The sequence below is a fragment of the Fulmarus glacialis genome, unplaced genomic scaffold, assembly GCF_000690835.1.
Source record: "Fulmarus glacialis isolate BGI_N327 unplaced genomic scaffold, ASM69083v1 scaffold30586, whole genome shotgun sequence".
Lineage (NCBI taxonomy): Eukaryota > Metazoa > Chordata > Aves > Procellariiformes > Procellariidae > Fulmarus > Fulmarus glacialis.
Window position 1 is genome coordinate 1 of NW_009220513.1, and position 24,340 is coordinate 24,340.

The 24,340-nt window shown below is 39.5% G+C and overlaps 1 protein-coding gene across 1 annotated transcript; it reads left to right on the plus strand.

The window, feature by feature from the left end:
• Window positions 1-72: 72 nt before the first annotated feature.
• On the plus strand, window positions 73-19,827 carry CCDC150 (coiled-coil domain containing 150). Its single transcript, XM_009580790.1, has 24 exons — window positions 73-218; window positions 488-705; window positions 799-977; window positions 1,572-1,640; window positions 1,879-1,995; window positions 3,363-3,492; window positions 5,101-5,144; window positions 6,009-6,080; window positions 7,063-7,170; window positions 7,715-7,836; window positions 8,026-8,203; window positions 8,546-8,614; window positions 9,145-9,237; window positions 10,451-10,534; window positions 13,613-13,782; window positions 14,170-14,263; window positions 14,914-15,083; window positions 15,785-15,911; window positions 16,514-16,696; window positions 17,284-17,352; window positions 17,429-17,590; window positions 17,928-18,014; window positions 19,006-19,125; window positions 19,708-19,827. Exons 1-24 carry the CDS (start codon window positions 73-75, stop codon window positions 19,825-19,827), a joined length of 2,931 nt encoding a protein of 976 aa, XP_009579085.1.
• The last annotated feature ends 4,513 nt before the right edge of the window (window positions 19,828-24,340 follow it).

Consider the following 24,340-nt stretch of genomic DNA (forward strand, 5'->3'; position numbering starts at 1 on the left):
GTGTGGGGGGTGCCTCAGCCATGGCTGATGCGGGTCCCCGCAGGGCGGGAGCGGGAGGCCGCCGGAGCGGCAATGGCCAGGCCAACCATCATGCCCACGAGCGTCAGGGCGACCGCGCCCGAGGCCTTCATGGTGCTCCACCTGAGGATGAGGGTGGTGGAAGAGCAAACCAGTGCACTGGTGCGAGACCTGGAGGTGCTCGGCGTCGATGGGCAGAGGTAGGGAGAAAGCAGGGGTAAGCTTTTTCTTCTTCGAGAGCTCACGCTTTTCTTGGTTTTCCTCATCTTGTTCCTCTTTGCACCCATTTGTCATGCTTTGCCCTTCTCTCCGTGAGAGTCAGCGAGAATAGGCTACAGCAACCTGGCATCACAGGAGACCTTCCAGCTCTATGAAACGTGGTTTCTAATCTAATCGCATCTGTAATGCATACGTGCAATGTCAGGTAGGTATGCATACACAGAGTAGGTGAGTCTTTTCTCCTTTTCAGCCTTGATCATTTCCGCTCAAAGACCTCGGAAACACCTGCTAGTCACCCAGCCATTAGCCCTGTGCAGGCCAGGGTAGCATTTGTGGGAGACAATACACTGTGGAAAAACTGTGAAATGCTGGTGAATCGAATGTGTCGGTTAGAGAGTGTTGTACAGACACTGAAATTAAACATCTTCCGGCTGCAGACAGAAAAGGAACTGAATCCAAAGTACACAGGTAGTAAAAGAGGTTTTTTTACCACTTTGTTCTTCATTGTCCCTCCATATGCTTTTTCTGTCAATGAAAGATTTTGCGTTTTCCTTGTGGCAGCCCAGTTGGAGCAGCGCCTGAATGCAGTCCACGAGGAACATTTGCAAGAAATGAAGATTCTACAGCAAGAAGCAATGAAGTTGCACCAACACCTAAGTGATATGAAAGAGGCTGAAGAAAAGGCAAAAGAAGAAGTTCAGAGACTGAGTACTGCTCTGGAGATTACAAATGCATCCAAGGTACAAAAGATTATGATTTCATTATAGTTTCAAGAATTAACAGACTTGTTTTTAAGTATGTTCATCTCTGGCATAGTTAAGCAGAAAGCCTACTCAGCTGGAAAAAGGAGTTTATGATATATCGTTAGCAGTAAGAGCAAACACTTTTGATAATGAGAATCTGTGCTTCCATCAATGAAAAAAAAAAAAACCTAAATAGCAAATAAAGAATAAAAATATTTGAGATTTGTAATTCTCTCATCTTCGTGACTTAAGTTCATCCTAGCTTTCACGTGTAGAGTTTTCAATAGCTTTTCTGTTTTTCCAGGAACTTACATTTCTTTGGTTTTTCAGTCTTACACTTCTATTATTATCTCCCCTGAAGAGAACTTCAGTGGAGTATGTCACTCAGTCTCATTAACTGTATTAAAGAAGGCGTTGCTTCTTAGTGCTTGCACTCTTTTATTCAGTGCTTCAGAACAGAGAACATCAGACTGGAGATAGAAATCAAGTTCTAGGTGTTAGTGTGGCAGTTGCATTTTATAAAACCTATTGCTTTTGCAATAGTTATGAACATGAAAGGATAAAAATATCTGTTCCTTTCATCTTCTTCAGATGGCCGTAGTGATTGCAGCTGAGGAACTGAGGAACACAAAACAGAAAATTAACTGTAGACTTCAGGAGGTAAGTGCAAGAGCAAGAAGCTTAGTAGGAGGCTGAATTGGCCAAATATTATTTAAAGATTTGAAGAAGATCCTTAAATAATATTCTGGGTGCAATTTTGGAATATGCACAACCCAAAGGAACCTGCCAGCTATGGTCATAACTAAATACCCAGACAGAACATCTTTCATATATGATCTCGAAGTATTTGTTCAATCTACTTAATGAGACCTGGGTCAGAAGTGTTTGTTTTTTCTAGCTAACAGAACAGCTGTCCCAGGAGATCAGCCTGCGGGAGTCTTTGGAGGAATCCCAAGCAACTGTGATGTGTCATGTACAGGACATGGAGACAACAGTAGAAGCAGAACGGAAGCAGGTTTGAGAAGCTTTCAGTCTTCTTTTGTATCTATTTTCATTTTCTCATCTGGGAGGAAGAGCAAGAACTTGGATGTCGTTCCTAGAAACCAGTTAAAACACTTTATAACTACAACATTTTGTACAAACGTTGATCAGAAGAGATCATGTAGTCAAACTTCATGCTCAAAGTAGGAGTATCACAGACAATGGATTGAGGCAATGGTGGATTTGTCTAGTAGAGTTCAAGGACTGTGATTCCATGGCTGCTTTAGGTATTTTTTTTATAGTGCTGCAGTAATGACTTCATAATCTTTATAACTATCTCAGATTTGTGGGCCACAACTGGATCCTGCCTTAACCTCTTCTTCACCGGGCTAAACAAGCTTCTTTATAATTGAGGTACTGATAAATAGATAGAAATAGATAGCAAATGCAATTTCTGAAAAATATTCTGTTGAGATCTTAAACCTTCTGGGAGTAAGAATGTTTTCTCCATTAATTGCCATGATGACAAAGCTAGATTTTTGTTCTCAGCTGTATCTGTGTTATCTAGCTATTTTGGAGTGTGGGGAGGGGCCATAGTTCATGGTAGAAATGAACTGGCTTACACATAATTCGAATAAACAAAACCAGTCCCCCTCTCTGCGTGTGTGTGTGCGCCTACACACGCACAAGCCACATGCGGTCACTCTAACGCTTCTGAATTCATAGCAACAGTTTAGTAAGGATAAAAGAAAGCAAAGAGCAAAGTATCAGAAGTTGAATAACTAGGGGGTTTTTTTTGCAATTTTTTGATGGTCATCAAGGTCTCTGTTCCTGAAACATACAAAGTTCTGTTAGAAATTATTAGATTTTTTTTCCTACATGCCTTTTATCATCTTTGTGTTCTTCTAAGCAGAAGTGGAAGAATGATGGATACATTATTGAACTATATGAATTATACATCATGTGAGAAGCAAAGGCTTAGTTTAATTAATCTATCACTTTCTGATGAGTATAGTTGACCCTGTGGTATATTTATTAGTTAGTGTTAAAACAAAAAAAATTCCTCCCAAAATGGCATGAGACAGACTTGTTAAGTGCCTTGAGTGTTGCATTCACCTTCATCTTTTATAGCTTGATCTTTTCTGTAATCTTTAATTGTGCAAACTTGTTAGATTCTGTCATGTAAAGATGATTATAAGCACACATACACTGCTTTACATATAGAAATTGAGTTGCTTGTCATAAAAGTCTTCTGCATAAGATTGTGACAAGCAGAAAGAGAGGAGAAGCTGATCAGGCTATATCTTTTCCAGATAGATCAACTTTTCAGGCTCTGAAATTTGCTTAGGTTTGCCTGACTGAATTCTGCATCTTAAAGAATAATCTGTGATATCATTGCAGGTACAGATATTACAGCAGGACTGCCAAGAGTTGCGTAAAGATGTCCAGCTAGCCCGAGTGAGGCTGCAAGAAGAGGCGAAAAGAGCTGCCCAACTGGAGCAACAGTGCACACAACTGAAAGCTGAGCTAGGTATGACAGTGGGTTCTTGTCATATCTTTTTAGCCCTCCTCTTGCTGCTTCCACAGTGAGAGGAAACAAGCACTGAGGTCCTCCAGACCTGTGGCAGGTGTATCAGTCAACAGGAATGGAGGGCAGCTTAGGAGGTGATGAAATGTTAAAGGCCTTTAGTCTGCATGTGATGTTTCCAAAGCCTCTTCTTACCTAGAGGAAACTGACAACAGTGGTAATCAGGGTAATGAATACACAACAACCATATGAAAAGATTCCATCACCGTAAATTCTTTTCAGGGGAGACTTCATCTAGCCAGTAACCATTAATGCATGATTCCTGAACTGATGGGCAAGTAGAATGCCCATTGCTATTGAATCTTTTTGCAGCTGATTAAAAAAATCTACTCTATTAAACATCAGTGTAAGGACAAGTATCTTGGATAAGCCTTTAGTTGATCTCCTTTAGATTTCCAGTCTATTGATGTGAAAGTAGCTGCCTATAAGGGAGCTAAGTGTCATTTAATGCACTCCAGGGTAGGGGGAAGCTCCATATTGTCAAAATTAAAAGGTGAATGTTCCTAACCTAAAGTCTGTTCCTTATTCCCAAATAACTCACAGTAACCATGCCTAAATCCTAGCTAATTATTGTTCTCGTGATCCTTCCGTCAGGACCTATTTCAGATTTCTAGCTACTCCTTTTACAGAAGCGTTCCTGTTTCCCATATGTTTTGTTTGTTATTCTGCAAATCACACATGGGATAATTAACCCGTAGCTCACAAGAGGCAGTCAGCATTTGTGTGTAAGGCATGGCAAGAGGAGAGAAACTTGTCATGTTGTGGCAGAGTTGGCTGAATGGGGGAGAATGATGGCAGAATAATTCTTTCCTTCAGAAGAAATCCATATGCAAATGACAATTTCAGTGAGTCGTACAAATTTTTTTTACTTCTGTGTCAAATAATCCTGCTGATCAAGGCTTATTACCTTTGCTAATTGAAGGAACTTTTGAGTCATCCTTTGATGATACCTTGGATGTCATAATATTTTGGCTAGATTTCCCTCTCTACCCTGCTCATGCTGAGTTGTCTCTTGTTGTCTTCCTTTTTTTCCAGTATGTTATACAGCACAGCAGAATAAGAGGCTAGCTATTATAGGCAGGTTGATTCAAATTCCAACAAAAATGCTTCTGCTTTTAGATCTGTATGCTTTAAGCAGGGATCTAACTATTGTTCTTTGTCAAAAACTTGTAAAGTTGCATGTGGGTGTGGGTTATAGTCAGGACAAATCAGTTGCTTACACACTAGACAGCTGAATAAGAGACTTAGGGTTGTTTGGTTTGCTCAAGCAATCACAGAAGTGATATGTGTAGGAGATTGGCATGATGGCATGCTTAATTTTAAAATTAAATAAATTACAATTAATTTATGGAATTAATTTTTAAAAGTAATTTTTGCTGAAATATTGAAGTTATCAAGAAAAGTGTTGAAGAGCAACACATTTGTAGAAGTCTTACCTGTTTGTGGCATATTCAGTAACTCAGCTAAACTCAAACATTAAATCAAAATGTCACCTTTTAAAATTACCAAACAGATAACAAAGCACGTCCTGACATTATTTTCTATTTTTAGACTCCAGGAACTGTATCATTTCCCAGCTTAGTGAAGAAGCAAAAGTAAGTTGTAAACAAGTATTGGTGAGGAAAATAGCTAAATAAAGATCAGAACAGCCTACACGGGGCCTGTCAAATGTACCACACTTCACAGGCAGAATTTTTATGTGGACAAATGCCAAATGCGACCAAGGCTACTAACCATTGAATGTCTTATTTTATTATTTTACCAGTTTGGGATTGCCCTACTTATTTTTTGAAAGATTAACTGTCATGTTCTACTGAAATATCAGAACAGTGGTATGAATGCCTTCCTTGTAAAGCTAGGACTGACCGCAAAACACAGTTGTGGTAGCACAAGTATTGCATGTAAAGGAGACAAATAGATGGATTGGTGATTAATATTACAGAAAATCAGAACCTTGGTCAACTGGGTACTAAAGGGGCGAAGAGGTATGCTTACTGCCTATGTAGGGACTGTGTGTGCTGTCTGAAGTCCTCTCTGAAAGAGTAAGTTTCGGTGAGGATGAAGTAAAAGTTCAGCTTAGACGTGGAGTCTCACAGTGCTGGCAAAGGATTCCTTCATTTATGAATTGTACCACTTCTGGCGGAGATCTTTTACGTTCAGAAGTATTGAGATTAATTATAATGGAGACTAGTAAGTTTGAGCTCAGAAGAATATGAAGTCACCCTCAACTTTAAAAGCTAAGTTAAAGCAGGTAGCACTTTGGTTATTATTTCAAGGTCCATTTTGGAAAGAGGCTTGTACTATAGGAGCCGTGTCCGGTGCTTGCAAGAGCACGTAGTGATGTGACAATAGCTTAAAAGAAATAGGCAAGTATGAAACAAAGACTTGATATTTGTGAAATGCCTGGCTAAATGACATGTAAATTTTTTCTCTGGACATTCTGTTTTATTGTCCCTTAGAATGCACAGCTGTCCTTTAGCAAAGAACACAAAGAGAACCTGCAACTGCAAGAAACAGCAGAGAAAGTACAGGTAATGAGAATAGCTACTCTTGATTTTAAAATGGAAATAGAATATAACAAAACAACTGATTACAGTGAGAAATGATGATACGTTTACTGGGAAGCCTCAAATGCAGGTCAGGCGACAAAGTTTAGTGCCCTCAGGTAATGCAGGCTAATGAACAACTTCCAGTGAAGGAATTCAGTCACTAGCCTAGGTAACTGTTCCAGATTTCCCAGCCTTAAGGCTGGAAAGTTTTCTTCCCAATATTTATTTTGAATTAGCTTTTTTGAAAGTGTCTTCTTTAGGGGCAAGGGTGTGCAGAACTACTGCTGCTCCATCTTCTATCTACCCTTGTAGTAGTACGTTTATATTCCTTTGCACCTTTAAATTCTACATGAATATGTTTCTATTAATGAATCAAATATGGAGTACCTGCTTGGCTAAAGTTTCCTGTGACTTTTGGGACAAAAGGTTGACCTCAGTACATTCTAAAAAATTCTATTTATTCTACTTTCCCTCTTTTTAGAATGTATTTTAGAAAACATTTTTCTATTTTTTCCCTTCCCGCCTAACAGATACTTGTTTATTGGGCGGTGTTTACTGATAATGGGATTTGGATATGTCTTTCACAGAAAATTCCATTTTTCTTTGGTTTTCTATGATAATTCAACCGTGAAATTAGTAGGGGTCCATTTTCAATTTTTGCCTTCTTTGCCTTAAAAACATAACTTTTTTCTGGACTTCAAAACTAGTAAGTGTTTATGCTTGCTTGGTAGTTTAAACTATGTTCTCTTTTTTCCCATCACTGTAAACTCTTAACACCTTGAAATAAGTCTACCATAAATTGAGACTACCTGAACAAATTTTTTGGACACTTTCTACCTAAAATAGATTTTTCCAAGTCTGCAAGAGATTTTTAAAAAGTTTCTGACAGCCTTCTATGCAGAAAAAAAACCCTAAAACCCTGAAAACGTTTGTCATCCTCCTCCTCCTCCTTCTATCTAACCAGGTCCTTAATGACCACTTACACCAGCAATGCTCAGAGCTCAGCACCACACTCCAAAGTGTTGCCATGGAGAATGCTAAACTCATTTCAGATCATCAGACCATGCTTAAGGTATGTAACCTATTATTACAGTTTAAGAAAGTTGTCTGCAGCTCAGACATTAGACAACAGACTAATTCCTAATACTCATAATCTGTGGGAATACAGTAAAATACTTCACATATAGCAATGGAATTTCTATAAAGGTGGTGGTAAGAAAGTGTCAGTGTCCTTCTTTGGCAAAGATTTATTTTCAGTACAGAAAAAAAAAGTCATATGTTGTGGGGAAAGAGCGTAAATATGATAGTACTATTTGTAGAAACATCCTGTAACAATCACTAAGGAAGAGGAATTGTAGGAATTAATGGGCGTTGTAAGTACTGTAAATGCAGAAGCTGAGTGGAAGTAATACGGATCTGAGATTAAATACATATATAAAGCTCAGTTCGCCTTACCTAGCTTTTGATACCCTATTCAAGAAGCAGCACACTACAATATGCAGAACTGTAGAGGTGATGCAGGAGCTCGATGACAAATTAACAGCTTCATAAATTAATTACTCGTCCCTCATCATTCTGATGTTAGTGTTACTGCCTGGGTAATTTTTCCCCTTTAGGCAGAACAAGAAAAGACTCGTGAGCTGCAAGAGCAAGACTCGCTTCTGAATGCTGCCCATGCCAACATTCTCGGAGAGCTGCAGAGTGTGCAGCATGAGAGGGCTCAGCTTCAAAGAGAGCTGTGAGGAGTTTTCTTGTCTGCAGCCTCTGTTCCCCCCTTCTCCATTGCATTCTCACCACCTTGATTTCTGCTTCTGTAGCACTTGTTACTTATTAACACAGAAGGGCCAGTTTGGTATTTAATATGGAGGCCATCTTCTGTTCTTCTGTTGTGCTAGAACTCCAGCTTGGCTATTTTGTCTTTCTTTAGGGAGGCCTTGCGTATAGAGCATGGCAAATACAGGCAGAAAGCAAGTCTTGCTGAGGAGGCAGCAGCCACACAGAGACAGCTTTTGGAATGTACTGTTGCTAGACTGCAAGGTGAACTTGAGACAGCTTTGCAAGAGAAAGGATCTCTGCTGGCAGAAAAGGAAGATCTTCAACAGGAGGTACAGAAAACTTACTGTTTTAAAGCTATATTCTTGAAGGCTGCTTTCAGACCCACATCGCAAGAGTTCTTATTTACATACCAGTTTTGCTTTCAGAATGACTTTTTTGCTGTTGCAGTGGCAAGTGTGACACACACTCCCCTTTCCTACTATGCTTATATTTTGACTTGTAATGTCTCCTCTCTGAAGCATGAAAAGGAAGAGAAGACGGGGCAGCTATGCAGATATTATTTCTGAACTTTGGAGTTGACTTGCAATCTTCAGATAAACTGTTCTGAAGATGTGTAGTATTTCTACGAATCTGGACGTTTTCAGGTGACGATTTCACATTTCTTTTGACAGATAAGGACGACAGCAAATGAAACAATACAGGAAAGGAACAAATTGGAAGTAGAAAAAGCAGAGAATGAGGTATCTTGCAATATATATGGCTGTTCTTTAAATATAGTGTTGTCTTTCTCTAAGTTGTCCTTTCATTTTGCTTACTCTCTCTTAACTAAATTATTTCTAAATAATGTGATATTTACCATAGCCATATCGTTTACTTTGCTGTTTGATATTTTTCTTGTCTATATGAATGTGTCCTTTGGAGCAGCAACCCTACTGCTACCTCCACAAGGCCCTGTTTGTAGTAGTAAGTTTGTTATGGTACTATGGCAAATGATAAATAATTTTCAGCTTCTCCTAGCTGTTTTACCTGTGTAGCTTCCTTGCATATGCATACCCTGGAAAAGGAAAGGTAGCGTTTGTAGTATAAATGAGAAATTCCTTAGCGATGTGACTGAAGTCAGCATGATTCTTTCACTGTTGCGGAAGAGCTCTCTGAAACAGGAGAGACTATACCTAATCCATATCTAGTGCTGAGGTTTTGTGATATTCATGTACTGTGACTGTGGAAATCTTGAAGTGGTACAATTAGAGTTGGATTTTCTTGTTCATAGCTAGAAATGGTTTCAATGAAATTCACTTTGCAAACACTAGAGGAAGAGAACAAGAGGCTATTGGATCACTTGGCTACACTGGTACATGAGGAGGTAAGCCACTAATAAAGTAGATAACCGATGACCTGACTGATAAGTAACTGTAGCAGGAATCAAGGTGCTCTTTGAAGTAATCTGTATTTTACGGAGAGTAGCTGATCAAATTAAGGAATCAAAAAGGGGAAAAAATGAAAACAAAAGGATAAGATATCTCAAATGTTACTCCATCTTTTTAGATGTCTGTGTGGGATGAGCTAAGAGGACTAGGTAGAGCTTCAGGTATTGGACATTTAGGTATGTCATTAAAATCCTATGACTCCATTCCATTTTCTAGTGCAGGTATACAGCTTGTACATATATATTCAGCTTGTGTACATTGGGAAGCTATTAACAACAGTTTTATGGCCTTTGTGGACAAATTTGCACTTGGGACCTCATTCCCATTTTTAACTTGTTCCTATTCCATAATTTCTCACTACTCTCAGACACCTGGATCAGGATACTTGACCGGTTCCAGAAGGTTGAGTAAAAGCTTAGTAATACTGTGCTACCAGTGCTTTTACCATTGGTTTTTTTTTTAGTGTTGGATGTAATGACCAGTTGTGTACGTTGGAGATCCTAAGAAACACTTAGCTGCTGCTAAGGTCCTAACATCATGATGCTAAAGAAGAACTAACTGAAACACCTTTTGAATGTTTGTTACTTGATAATCAAAGTTACATTTCTACAGTAGTTAGTTTGTAACATATGTATATATTTTTTCTGTTTAACACAGAACTCCTTTGGCAGTCATCAGTTAAAGAATATGAATCAGTAGAGCATTCAGAACCTTAAAAAGTTGCCCAATTTTTTTTTTTTGTATTCTTTACTGTCTTTCTGAGTTACTTTAATTCTGTCCATGCCTTCTCATTCTTCTAGTTATTTTTGCTTCTCTGTTCCCTGTTGTCAAAGGTTCCTTTCATCTCTCCATTTATGTTGCCTATGCTTCTAGGATGGTGGCCTTCTTGTGGCCATCTGGAAGGTTGTACCAATTTGAGCAGTTCTTCCTAAAGATTAAGGTGTCTTGGAGGAATTTATGCCATTTAGATATTTCTGTTTTTTTTTTTTTTTTAAACCTGTTTCAGTGTTTCACCTAATTGAAAATTTATACCTGAAGCAACAGAGGAAAGTTAAAATACTCAGGGAGAAACAGGACACTGAGCACCTTTTTTGTTGCTTTTGGCTTGTTTTTCCTACAGAATGGTGACGTCTGCTCTTTTTTCCTCAGTATGCCCAGCAGCAGGTACAACAGGTGCTGGCAGAGCTGACTGACAGCAAGAATAAACTGACCTGTGACAAAAGAAAACTTCAGGTACCTCTCAGCATCCTATTTGTCAGCTCAAAAGGGATACTCGTTTTCTATGTTCGTCTAAGATAAGGTTGTTTAACCTTAGCTCTTCAGTACTTAATTTGGAGGGAAGTGCTTATTTATTTCTGTAATGTCAAGCACATATATTAAGAGAGTTCTGTATCAAAATCATCTTTGATCCTGCTCATACTGCCTTTGGGTGGCAAGATGCTGTTAATGGAGCATCTCTAGGATTTGTGATAATTAAGTGGCTTAATGTGTGGAAATAGCAGAATGGCTAAGAACCACCAGGGGGCATTAAAACAAAATACATGGGGTGAAAATTGGTTGAAAGATTAGAAACGTGGAAAACTTTATAAAAAGTACAAATTAATAAGGAGGGAGGCAAACCATGCTGGTAAGCAAAAATAAACAGCATATGTAAGCTTTCTTAAGCGGAAGTTACCTAGACAGTAAATGAGGTGCTGGAAGTAAAGCTTTTACTTCAGTGTGACCTATGTCATAGAATTTGGGACAGTGGTGCAAAGATTCCCGAATTTCTTTTAAAAACAGCACAGAACGTGTAGTGATTATTAGAGAGCAAGAAAGCTACATTTACGCAATAGTCCTAGGTCTGATGGTAGTGATAGAAGGAACTGGACCAAGATATCCTACTTGCATTAAAACAAGGTGAATTCTAATCTGGAATTATTTCTATGGAAGGATAAGTTAGAAGCCATTCACTTACTGCTTCTCTTCCTATGGGACTCGGGGAGAAGAAAACATTTGCTCTGGGCAGAGAGACGTTGTCACATCACTCGCTTCTGTGTTCCAGATAATGCTTTTCCATTTCTGCACTAAAAGAAAGCTGAGCTATTTTGCCACATCTCTTTTCTTAAGACTGAAGTGCAGAAGCTGGAGGAAGACTTGTAGATGCATGTTTAGACAATAGTGAGCTTTGGAAGTGCATTGCATAGAGACCAAATATACTCAGGTGAAACAGAACTTTGAAAACTTCTTACCCTAAGAATTAGGGTCAGACTAACTAATGCTTACATAGCCATTAGAAGTCAGATTCAACATACTTTTTCCCTAAGAACAGAGCATACGTTTAATGTTAACTGTAGCATTCTAGTCTGCAGCTGGAAACAACCTGATTTCATCAAAACAAACATGAGAACTATGGAAGCTCAGCTGAACAGAGCTGTTTTTCATGCAAGTTGATGGCATGTATTCAGGCTAGAAAACACACAGTTTACAGGATTATAAAGATAGTCCTCAAGATTTGTTATTATTTTCCAGTAAGAGAACAAATAGTTGCAGATAATACTTGTCTAGCTATATTGCTGGGTGGCAGACAGTTATTCTGCTTCAGTTTGCTCAGTCTTAATAGACAGAAGTAAAGAGGTGGGCAGTGAAACCAAGCTTGTAGGTATAAGACTGTGAAGTGGACTCTGCTCTGTTATGAGTTTGCTATTCTAAGCTGTAAATTCAAGTAACCGCATTGTGACTTCTGTTCACAAGCAAGAATGAACTCGTAACAGTAAATGCGCTTTACAGACCTCCCTTGCTTCTCAGATACCAAAGCAATCTTGTAATCATTTTGAGTTGCAAAACTGAAGAGGCAAAAGTGACAAACTGTCAATCATATCCATAATCTTCATCAATCTAGAAATTAGACAGAAGATGTAACCACGTTTAGGACACTTCCCTGGAAAATAGGAGGTCCTATTTTTGCCTTCTGTTTCCAGAAAGCAAAATTAATCAGAGTTTCTCTTGTACTTTATTCTCCATCATAGGGGATGGTCCATCAGATAGTCAAAGGCAATTGGGTATTATGTTGATGATTGGAATCAATGACCTGAATGCTTTCAGATTTTGCGAAAGTTAAAACAGCCAGTTCCATGGGTTTGTGGATATAGAGAACTAGCTGTAGAAAGGTCTCACAGTGGAAGCAAACCAGAGGGGTGCTCTGCACTGGCTCTGCAGAGCTATGACAACGGCTGACATCACAGACTTCTAATGAAGTTCCAGTCAGCACTGTGTCTCGCTGCTGCCGAGATACAGAGGGAAATCACATGACTTTGGATAATGTGCTGTGGAAAGTATCACAGAACAGAGCTTAAGGATCTTCCTGAAGTAATGCAGACTTAGGAATAAGATGTAGCATCTACTTCTGCTCCAGTGAATAGATGTTTTGGAGAGTATCTTTTCAATTTCTGTTTTTGGTACTCACATCTTCACTGCCTCCAAGGGCTGACTGATCTTGTGGTAGGAATGGCACCAAAAAGAAAAAAATCCCCAGCAAGGTCTTGGCAACAGAAGTCTCCTGATGGTAATGCTAGGTCAGCTGCAGGCTCAAGAGAAGAAACTATGAAATCCAATTTACGTGCTTGTGCTCACCGCTCTACTTTACACCAAGTTCATTCTTAACAAGATGAACATTCAACAAACTCAGTGTCTGAATGCGGAGACGGTCCTAGGGTCAGCCACAGGATTCTGTTAAATGCTATAAAGAACATGGGAGAAAAACTGGAGAATGTAATAGACATTCTCACTCCAAGATCATTGAAAACTGAATGGTCTATTGGGATTAATGAAGGAGACTTTAATGTGGTGAGTGATGACCATGAAAGGCAAGTTAGAATGATGGTTAATTTCAATTGACTAATTGATGACAATGAAGAAATGGCTGAAAATTAACAGGGACCAAAACCTTTGAGTGTTTTTTGTTTGAAAGAGATACAGATGAAAACTTAGGCTAAGCAACATTAGAATCAACAACGGTTTTGACTAAAAACCCAGCTTCATGCATCTGTGGCACTTCCTGAAGCCTGGGTGCCAAGAGTTCAGAAGCATTGGAACTATCAATTAAAACACCCACAAAAAACCCCAAGAACACTACCACACACTCAGCTTGGGCTTAAACCCGGGGTAGAACAAAGATTGTGTAATTAGAGGAAGCTACTTCCATGTTCAGAACCATTGCATACTCTTGGCACTGCTGCAAGCATGCGGGTTACTTATAAAAGAATCCTTTAATAAAATCTAATAGATGACTGATTTTCCTGCTCCTTTTCTTAATGATTTCTTGTACTGCAGATGGAAAACCTGCAGCACCAGCTGGATGCAGCAAAGAATGATAACAGTAAGGCGACAGCCATGCTGGAGCTTGTGTTATCTTCTCATAACAAGATGCAAGCAGCTCTGGATGCAGTACAAACTGAGCTGGGACACAAGGACACTGAAATGAGCAACCTCAGAAAAGACAAGTAAGTGAAACTGATACTGTTTCTGTGGTCTATCAGCAGTGTGGTGAAGACAGATACAATTGAAGAGTGGCATCTTCCCCATGGTTCTGGCTAATAAGCTATAGGACAAGTTTGAAAAGTTTCCTATATCCTTTCCTGCAACACTGAAACATACTTAGTACTAGTGAACCAAGTACACCAAGTGCTTGTAGCTAACTCTGCAAGCTTGGCAGACCTTGTGCATCTTGTGGAAAGTAGGTAAAAAACAATTTAAGTTTAACTTCAGTGACATGGAAAACTTAGTATGGTTAAAGTAGAGAACCAAACTGTGAGATGGTCACCACTTTAGGAGAGATGTGCACAAATTGACTTAATGCATGATTTTTTTAATCCGATTTCTATTTTCAGGAGCCAGACTCAACAGAAAATACAGAGGTTAGAAACAGAATTGGAACATTGCCAAGCCAAACTGGTTGCCATGGGAAGGCAGCACAGCAGCCAGGTAGAGACTGCATTTTTCCATAGTAACAGCCACCACTGGATTTTTGATGTTGAGCCAAGTACCTTTTCTTTTTCTGAATACAATATGGTGCGACACATTCACGTGAATCAAGGCAAAAATATTCTATCAACTTTTGGCTGTGGAGCAGGAAAATCGTTATCCAGTGTTGAAGGAGGCAAGCATCTCCTCTCTAAAGAAAAATTCCTTGGCACAGGTTAAGGTTTTACAGTCTGCAGCTAGATACATAATATGAACAGAGATTTTGGAAGTTTATATAGCCTTTATTTTTTTCTTATTAGAATGGAGGGGAGAAGGGTCCAAGGAATCGCTTTCATCTCTCCTCATAATACTTAGTGTCAAAAGGATTACCTCACAACCCAAACACACTTACTATTGGCAAAGAAAATTTTTTTTTCAAGAAAGTCATGGCTACATGACAAGTTGTTCTGATCCTTCTGACTAAGCCAGTCAGTGCATTGGCATTGTAAGGATTCCCATCTAGATGCCTGTGCTTAGGACATTTGTAATCAGACAGTTGGTGAACACACTGATACTTCCTGTAAGTTGATACTGACTGGGAAGGAAGAAATATTCCTTTCTCAGCTTTTTCATTTGGGTAAGTATAAATCTGATTTGTTGTTACTGCACAGGTGGAACCACTTCGTAAGGCACTAGAAAGTGCTAGAACAGACAACAGGAAACTTGTTCTTCGTTTGGAAGAAGTTCTGCAGGTCAGTAATACCCTGCAGAGCAAGCTGATCCAAAGTCAATATGAACTGAAAAGTAAAGAAACTGAGCATCAACAGCTGATGGTCTGCAGGTAAGAGCAGATCCATGATACTACACTTGAGGAGAAACATTACTTCACATTAACATCAGACTTTATAACTTTACTCATCTACCAATATCAGCATTGACTGAATGCTGAGCCAGCACCATGATAAACATAGATTCATGCAGAGCTATAGAAATGGGCTCTTTCACTCGTTCCCATAATGACTCTTCGACCTACTCTGTTGTACCAAGGAACTGTTTACTCAGGGTCATTATGGCACTTCCACAAACAGCTTTTCCGTGAGGATAGCAGATATCACTTCCACTTTGAAGTGGCCTGCAGTAGCTATAGAAAGGAGAGCACAGGACAGCTGTTTAAATTCCCCACCCAAAACCGAACGCTAGTAAGTAAAACCTCAAACCTAAGTGTAGGTGCAGTCTGAATCTCCTTGTTATCCTTTGTCTAAACAGGCTTAGCCATTTAATTTTCTGAAGGAAATTAAGTTGTCCTGAAGTGTTTTTTCCAAAAAGTTTATTTACCTTGCATAGCTATTTTGAACCTCCTTTTAAATAAAGGGAATATGAAATATTAGAAAACACATTCCAATCTTTAAACAGTAGTGGTACAGAGAGTATATCCAAGACAGAAGTATTTACAATGGATTTGTCTTTCCTATTCTTGAGTTTAAAAAATAAACCATATTAAATATAAATGTGAATAACTGAATTTGTTTCTTCTCTTTAAAGGGAACAGTTAATGGAAAAAGCCAAGACTGAGGAAAAGATGTATGCTGAACACTTAGAGTCTTTGAAGAGGCAGTTTCAAACTGAACAAGAGGCTTCTAGGAAAGCTGCCTGTCAAGAATCTGCTGAGGTGAGAATGGTTAGAATTAAAAGACTTCAGTGAATGATTTCCAGAGAAAGAGGTCTGCTTGACAATTTTCCAACAGAACAAGAGCAGCTCATGACAAATATTTGTCTCCTTTCCCATTCATCATGGAGTTGTCCATCACTTGTATACAACAAACAGAATTTTGTCATGTGGTGGACAGACATTTTGGTGGCCATGCATAGTGGTATCTGTGCTCTCTTAACTTTTTCAAGTACCACTCTATATCCCCCAACACTATATACCTCATTGTACATAAGATCTAGACATTGATATCAGTCATTCCAGTGCTTCAAAAGGATAATCTGGGGTTGTATAGCGATCTCCAGGGATAAAATACTGGTTTGGAAGTCTGCTTTGTTTCTTGGGGGCTCTATCATAAAGCTCAGCATAACCTTAGTATTACTCAGATGCCAGCATTCACTTTTTTCCCCTTTGTTAGAAGGGTATTAAAGAAAAGTCAAAACACCAGGTGCTGTAGCATACTTCAGATACAGCAAATCAATTGGGTGTGCTGCTTATTAATTGTACAGAATGAACTAATTCTTACAGTTAATGTGAACTCATTTTTTCCCTCTTTCCCCTAGGTAAAGAAATCCCTTGAAGAATCCTCCTCCAAATTGGCTGAAGTGTCCCGTGCTAACAGGGAGCTGCGGCACAAAGTAGTAGAGCTGGAAAAGTCTTTGTTCAGTTACAAGGAAAAGCTAAAAAGCCAAAGTGCTCAAGTCAGACAATGCCTGGCCTGTAAAGCCAACACAGAAAGGGTAAAGGTACGCACACATTTTTCCATAAAGACAGATGTCCTAGTTGAGAACTCCTTTTTTCTCCTACTGGGTAGGACTGCTGTTGATCCTTTGCAGCGGAGGTAGACTTGAAAATAAAACTAATTCTGAACTCAAATTGTGAACAGAAGGTGAGTAGAACAATAGCAGCTACAGTAATTGTGTGGCTTCTCCTGTCGTCCCTCTCCCCCATATAAATATGATGCCAGAGAGTCCCATCCCCCCATTAGATTTTTATAGTAGCATTTGTTCTCTTTATTGTTTTGTGGATACAGTCTATTTAATTATTGATTGGGCCAAACGTTGCTTGTGTAGTAATTAGTCCCTTTCCATCCTTTATAGCTGTAGAACTTATGGTTCAACTGGTACCTGATCCTAAATGAGAATCTAGACTCGCAAATCTGCCACCTGCTTGTTCCCCTTTCCCCAGTGGGGCATGGGTTCCCTTAACTTCAATCTCATATGGCAAGAAATAAGGACACAATGTGTGGACATCTGCAGAAATAGTTCCCATGTAACAGCCAGTGAGCCTGAAAAATTCCTGAAGTTTTGTTTCTCTTTCTTCCGATTTCCAGGAGACTGAATCTGAACTGAGGAAAATGGAAGCAATAAAAGAGGAGTATCAGAAGAAGAATTATGAACAAGTGAGCTTTCTTGACCAGTTTCCTGAAGAGACTGATCTGCTAAAGTGTTGGAATTTCATTTTTGTGTTGTCTTCAGTCACAGGACATCCAGAAATTTGTGTCAGAGTTGAAAAGTGTGCAGAGCAAGATGCAGGTATTGTTGAAAAACCAACATGAAGTGCAAGTGCAGAACAGGCAGCTGGAGACCCAGCTGGAAGCAGAGAGAAGGCGAAGGCAGCAGCTGGAAGACGAATGTCAGGTGAAATGATAACAGCATGAAAAAGTGGCGAGAGACCTATGGAAGCATTTTTGTGCAAAATCTATGGGGTTGTAGAAGAGGTGGTAGAAAGACTTTATGAACTCACTCAAAAGATATTCCTATATATCTTACTGTGTCTGCTCCAGAAAGCCCGAGTAACGACTTAACATATATTCATTATATATTTCATTTTAGAGAGAGACAGGATTTTTTTTTAAATGATAGAACTCTAAGCTATTTACAATAAAGATTGGAAAGTCTTTCCATTATATTGCAATTTTTTATTTGTGCCATGAAAAAATGTATAGAAATTTATGTTACTTCTTTTTCTACCTAGAAACTGGAAGAAAAAGTCAAACATCTGAAGAAATATAAAGAGGAGACAGAAAAGAAACTGAGGGAAGCCAGCATAGAGTCAGAACAGGTGAGAGTAGTTAGCATTAGAATAATAATTCATTGAAAGTAACAAGAGAGTATTTCAGCATATGCACCAAGTAACCCTTTCAATCTCAGATATAGGTCTCTGGTGAAGAGTGAGGTGCATCCTTGGCCTTTACAACTAAGTGGCATTTATCATACTTCTTTTTTTTTTTTTTCCCCCTAAAAAAAAAATTAAAGTTTTTATCTTTTCTGTGGATCACTTCAATTTAGTGGGGCTTGTAAGAAGAGGTTTTGTCCCCCACAGCCAGGGGGCTTGGGATATCTGTGTTAATCAACCAAAAGTGTTCTGGCCAAGTAAATTGCCCCCCTGATCTGCTCTTGTGTCACTCTGTATGTGACACCATGCAAAACCATTTCCCACCCACTGCCCGAAGAAGTCATTTGTTTTTGCATCACCTCATCCTTGCACTACTGTACCACAATATCCAAATTACTATAGCTTGCATGAATTACTGTAGTAGTTTGGGGTGAAAATCTAGGGATTTAGATGTTTTATAGGGTATTAACCAGCATAAAGTAAAATTAAAGAAGTAATAGAGTTGCCCCAGCCTGAGGTCTTACGTGCTGCTTATCAGTCCAAGTACTGTTCTGTGATTAGAAAGAGACCTTAATAGCAAGAGAGTATTTCTACAGCATTCTTCAGGTGAAGTTAGTCTTCCCTCATCTTTCTCAGGAGTTTGTGATACTCAGCATCCATTTTTTCCCCCCTTCTTCCTCTGTATTTTATGGTGTGTTGGAGACCTGTGTTGACTTCATTACCCCCCTAAGAGAGGGGCAACTTTGTAGTGAGGATGTCTCTGATACATCCTTTTCACAGCAATGGAAGAGGGCATCACGGAGAGCTCCTGCCCTATGTACAGGAGAAAGATTTGAGTTGTATGCTGTTCTGCCCCCTCTTGCACAGAGCTGAAGAACTGGAACACAGCGTGCATTAACTGTTCTCTCTGCAGTTCTAATTACACTGTCTTGCTTAGATCACAACTAGCCTAGAAGAAGCTCAGCATTGGTTCAAATCTAAGTTTGACAGCCTGCAACTAGAAGTTGTGAAAAACCACCAGCTGCAAAATGCTGAAGAGAGCAGCTCCAAAAAGGAGGTAAAGAAAGCAAGCACATTCATTTCAAAGCGGGAAGCAAAGAAAATAGGTGGGGGAAGTATTTGGTAGCTCATTATCAGTCAGGATTTCAGTTTCCTAAACTTTCTTTTGTAGTTCCTTACACAGGGGTGGAAAACAGATCCCTCTTAGTTTGTTTCCTCCTCTTTTGCCAAAGGACATATTTAAGCAGCAAAGAATATTACAGGTACAAGATAGCTTCAAGGGACTGTTTCTGTACTTAGAGAAGTTCTATTGCGCATATTTCATGTTTTGTTGATGCTCATTAACCAAATGCTTGTCTGAAAGCTAACATAGTATATTTTCTTCTCCGCATTCACCTCTGTTTCAGTGGTTCTCCCTCCCCTCCTCCGCACCTTGTACAGATACCCTTTCAAAAGCCATGCTTACCTTGTTTGTGTAGATTCATCAGCCTTCTCCATAATTGATAGTTCTTATATAGCTGTGTAATTAGCTTTTTAGAGATGTAAGTAGTAAACTGCTAAAACTCTAATCTCTTCTTTAGTAATGACAAAGATTCCCCAAACAGTCATCAGCTTCATAAAACATTGCATCTTTTCCCAGGAGAAAAAGCAAGAGGAGCTTCCCACTCACACCTCCCTGGGCAGCAGGGCAAGGACCCAACACCTCCGGCTCACCACCAGGAAGGCCCACGTGAGCCGGGCAGGAAATGAGCTCACTTGACTGGGTGATTCCCAGCCCAGGGAGAGCATCACCTGCCGCCAGGAGACTCCCTGTTAGCGCCCAGGTGCTGGAAGAATTGGGAACTTGACTTGATCTGGCATAGTTAGATAGGTCTGTATCACTGAGAAGGTCTTGCAAAGGGCACCCATATATAGGGGACCTAGGAATGCTTGTTTAAAGCATAAACTCCGATTTGAATTAACTCATACCTCTCACCTTGTCTTTTTGACTCAGGTGCTTTGCATTAAGAGGCTGATATTAACAGAACTACTATTCATAGCAAAGCAATTGTTCTTTATTTATCATTACTGTAAACTATATGCTGTTGATATGCTACATCTTTGCTTTCATCCCTTTTCTTTTACCAGCTTTAGACTAAGGCCTGGCAGGTGCTATCAAAACAAATCTCAGACTGGTTTGCAGAGGGTTCAGGTGAATTACTGAAGACCGAGTCATGTGTCTGTGGCTGGATGCTGACGTGACTGGGACAGGGAGGAACTGGCAGGACTGGCTGCTTCTAATGTAGATGATAGCTGGGTCATGAGAGAACATAAGCCTTGGGCTATTTTAGGAGCATATAAGGAATTCATTAGGTGTGTGATGTTACACCACACATCATCTAACTTGCATAAGAATTAGTGGAATTTGTTCAACCTATCCTACTGTGGAACAACACACTGGGGAAAGAGTAGTTGAAGCAGATGACTTAACATCATAATATGTTGAAGGTGATTATAACATGGACAGTCTTCATGTTTGTTTGACTAAGGATCAGCTCATCTTTGTCATGGCTTACTCTTCCACGTGGTTTCAATACAACCTACCTTCAGTACAGGTGGTGTTGCACTCTCCGCTGCTTCAGCAGAGCGGTTTGCAAACGCCGCTGTGATCAATGGTTCTCCTTGGGATCTATACATGTTATTTGCAATACTTGTTTAGTGGGAAGTCTTGCATACCTCTGGCGCCGAGGAGTAGCCCGAGGACACACTGTAATTAGCTCATTCTGCTCCTCAAGAAATTTGGTCCTAAACTATAACTTATGTGACAGGACTCTGAACTAATTCATGGTGACCCGAGTCTCTCCTCCTTGAAGCAAATGGCTGTTCTAAGGAACAAGGGGTGGCTGAGCACACTACTAACGCTAATGCACACCTGAGCTTCATTAAATTGTGCTGCTTAAAAGCAGGCCTATGCAATGTGGCTTTAGGTTTGTCCCAGTCAAGCTGGTTCCTTCAGAAATCAATTGGCATCTATGTCACACCTGCTCTGTAAAGCTGCTTAGGTGGCTTAGCATAAGCTGTGCCTCTCTACCTCCACAGTGCCCTCAGGCAAACAGCAGTCAAAACTGTAATCTAGTTTTGCTTGCTATGAACTCCAACTGTAGAGTAATTACAGCTGCAGAACAGTCTTCTCAAATAGCACTTACCATTTAACACTTTTGTTTATATTGAATGCTTAAGTAGGTTGCCTAACAAGGGACAAATGCTTGTGACCTTTGTGTGTGCAAAAGGACAAAGCATACAGCAGCTGCGTTGGTATGAACTGCATGTTGGGAGGGCAACAGCACCAACCACCCCTGTTTTCCCTCTGCAGGAGTGTTTTACCAACATATGGTATACCTCAAGGGCTGGTTCTTCACCCCTTCCTCGTTTCAGAATCCCCTGCGCTCTCTAGGGCTGTGCATCTGCAGCTACTTTGTACATTGAATGCAAAGTCTGATTATATGGCTGTGGCCATTAAACCTGGTACTTATATTTGCACAGTGACAGTCTATTCCAGGTTCAACACATCCTGTTGCTTCTTCTAAACCTGTTTAGGGTGGAAAGCAGTAAGATACGGTATAATTGTGAAGGATTACTCTATCCCAGTACTTTTTAACTTTAGCACTATCTTAAGTTTTGGCTCTGCCTGCTTTAGCAAGTGGTGCAGCTTAGTGGGTCACATGCAGAATGAAAGAGCTGGTCCAGATGTCCAGGATGTGTTTTGGATTGGTTTTTACTTCAGACTTGCTCTAGTCTGATCCTGCTGACTGAATGCTCACTAGCAACTGGAGCACTTCCGGAAGCCATATTCTAACTTGCTTTCATTTGAAAGGAAACTAGTTTGTCTGCTCAGAGCCTGCTCTGCAATGTGAACCACAGCATCGTGAGTGGCAGCTCACCCATTCGAAACATCAGAAGTACACAACAGACAAGAACTTGTTATTTTCTTTAAACATAGTAATTTCAATAAAGTTGTAGTAATCTAACACTGCTGCCACGTGCAGGATCAGTAATTGAGGTCTACATTGCTAGCCTTTCCCCAGGCTTGGTAGCTGTTAAGCCTCTCTTTGTTAGTTATAGTAATATTTGCAGTATTTAATAATGAATTTTTCTAAGCAGCGAAAAGGTTGGTTGTTTTTTTTCCTGTCAGTCTGTGGCCTTCAGCAAATGTGGATGGCAAACGGCTTTCTACACTTGTCAATGCTGGCATCAGGTAAGCACAACTGAAAAGGTATGATTCAGTTTTTAAGACAATCAGTAGATGCTTTTTTGAGCAGTCTTTTAAGTATGCCTTGAGTTAGTGTTCTATATAAAACAGCTCTTCAGCAATAAACAGCTAACAAAATTACCATGGTTAAACCAAGTAGTTTGACAGTATATGTAGTGTGTTTGACTGAAACTGTTACTAATTCTCTAGGTTTGAGGAATATTCCCAACATGTGGACAGGTGAGGCCGGCATGGATTTAAGTATTCTTTCCCTCTTAGTCTCTTGGTCCCAGTGATTTATGAAAGCTTTCCCAAAATTTCAAGCTTTTCCTGCGTTGCTGTTTGTTCCCACGCATTCAAGGTCAGGTTGGACAGGGCTCTGAGCAACCTGATCTAGTTGACAATGTCCCTGCTCATTGCAGGGGGGGAGGGGTTGGACTAGATGACCTTTAAAGGTCCCTTCCAACCCAAACTATTCTGTGTTCTATGATTTTACGTTTCAGTAAAATAGTCTTTACTGGGAAGGAGCATTAGGAAAGGTGCTGGATTCATCTCCCCCAGTGTTATGTTCTTGTGAGCATCCTTAAAAGAAGCTACAGCCAGGTAAGCCTAAACGTGACTGTAGCGCATGCCAAAATAAATCCCATACAGATGCTCATACCCCAATAAATATTTGTGTTTCAAACTCACAAACCCCTGTGTACCCTCCATCCCTTATGAAGTGTGGAGTAACTTTCACAACTTTATTGTTTGGAAAAAAATTCCAAAGTAAATGCACTTTATTAGCAGTATTGCAAGTGAAATGTGGTTTTAAACTTACCCGACTGTGTATTGGACAGTACAGCTGTGGCTATATACTTAAAGCCTAGATTAGCATATGTATTTTCTGTACACATCTCATGTTCTGTGCTTTGCTTTTCCTTAAGCAGGTCAGTTCACATGAACTGCGCCTATTTAAACTTCTTTTTATTGGGGAGCTCACATTCCTGCAGCCTCTATTTTGTCTCTTGCTTTGTCTGTAGTCTTGTCTAGTCTAATCCGTTGCTGCTGCACCATTACAATATAACATATCTGTAATATTGTGTAAAAGTGAAATCTAAGTAAAAGACTGTTTATCTCATAACCATAAATGCAAGTTGGCTATAGCTAAGGAAAAATTTAAGTTCTATCTTCATATATAGTTTTTTTCCAAAAGCATTTGAGAAAGCTTTAGATAATTGGCATTGAGACATTGAGACAAGTAGTATCTCCTCGTTCCAGATGCTCAAAAATTGTTTAGAACATCTTTTCAGAACACTATTTGTTAGCAGTATGAATTTTCCAGTCCATATTGACTGGGTTTAAGTAAATGCCAGTTTCTGGTTTTTGGTGCTTAAAAGCAATTTAGAAAGCAGTTTAAAAGTCATCAGCATTCAGATTGTATTTTTCCTTTTTATTTGTATGAATGCTAAAGATACCTCCTAGGTTTAAAAACAACTACTTCAGAATTCTAGCAGCAGTAGGGATCAGAAATAAGTAATTAATAGTAATGCCTTGATGTCGGTTAATTTTTAAGACAATTCTTTAAAAAAAATCCACAACCTTCCTCTATATCAACTCTATTTAAAAAAATGTACAAGAAATAGGATTCTGAGTATTTCAGACTTCGTTTTGGAAAAGAATAATGCAAAGGGAGTCTGTGTACTGGATCTCTGACTTCTGTTTTCTAAGCATTAGTTCAGTGCTGAGGGCTGTATTTCCTGGGACATGATAAACTTTTTCCGTATGAAGGGACAGGAGTCATTTGCCGCAAGAAGAAAAAAATCAGTGGGGTTACAAGATGTGAAAAGGCCAATAAAGAATAAGGCAAGCTTCAACGGAATAATTTTTACCCCAAGACAATGCAACAATACTATGCTTGTACATATATTGTGAGTCTGCTCCAGTTCACACAGCAAACAGTTGGCAATCGTGTCAAAAACAGTGATCATACAGAATGAGAAACAAAAGAGAGGTAAGGGAGTGGAGTCATTCTCTCCCTTCTTCTGCAGCTTATGAATACCCC

Coding starts and splice junctions, on each gene's coding strand:
- CCDC150 (XM_009580790.1), top strand. CDS start 73: ATGGCCAGGCCAACCATCATGCCCACGAGCGTCAGGGCGACCGCGCCC. Junction 7,171..7,714: donor ATCATCAGACCATGCTTAAG/GTATGTAACCTA, acceptor TTTCCCCTTTAG/GCAGAACAAGAAAAGACTCG. Junction 8,615..9,144: donor TAGAAAAAGCAGAGAATGAG/GTATCTTGCAAT, acceptor TCTTGTTCATAG/CTAGAAATGGTTTCAATGAA.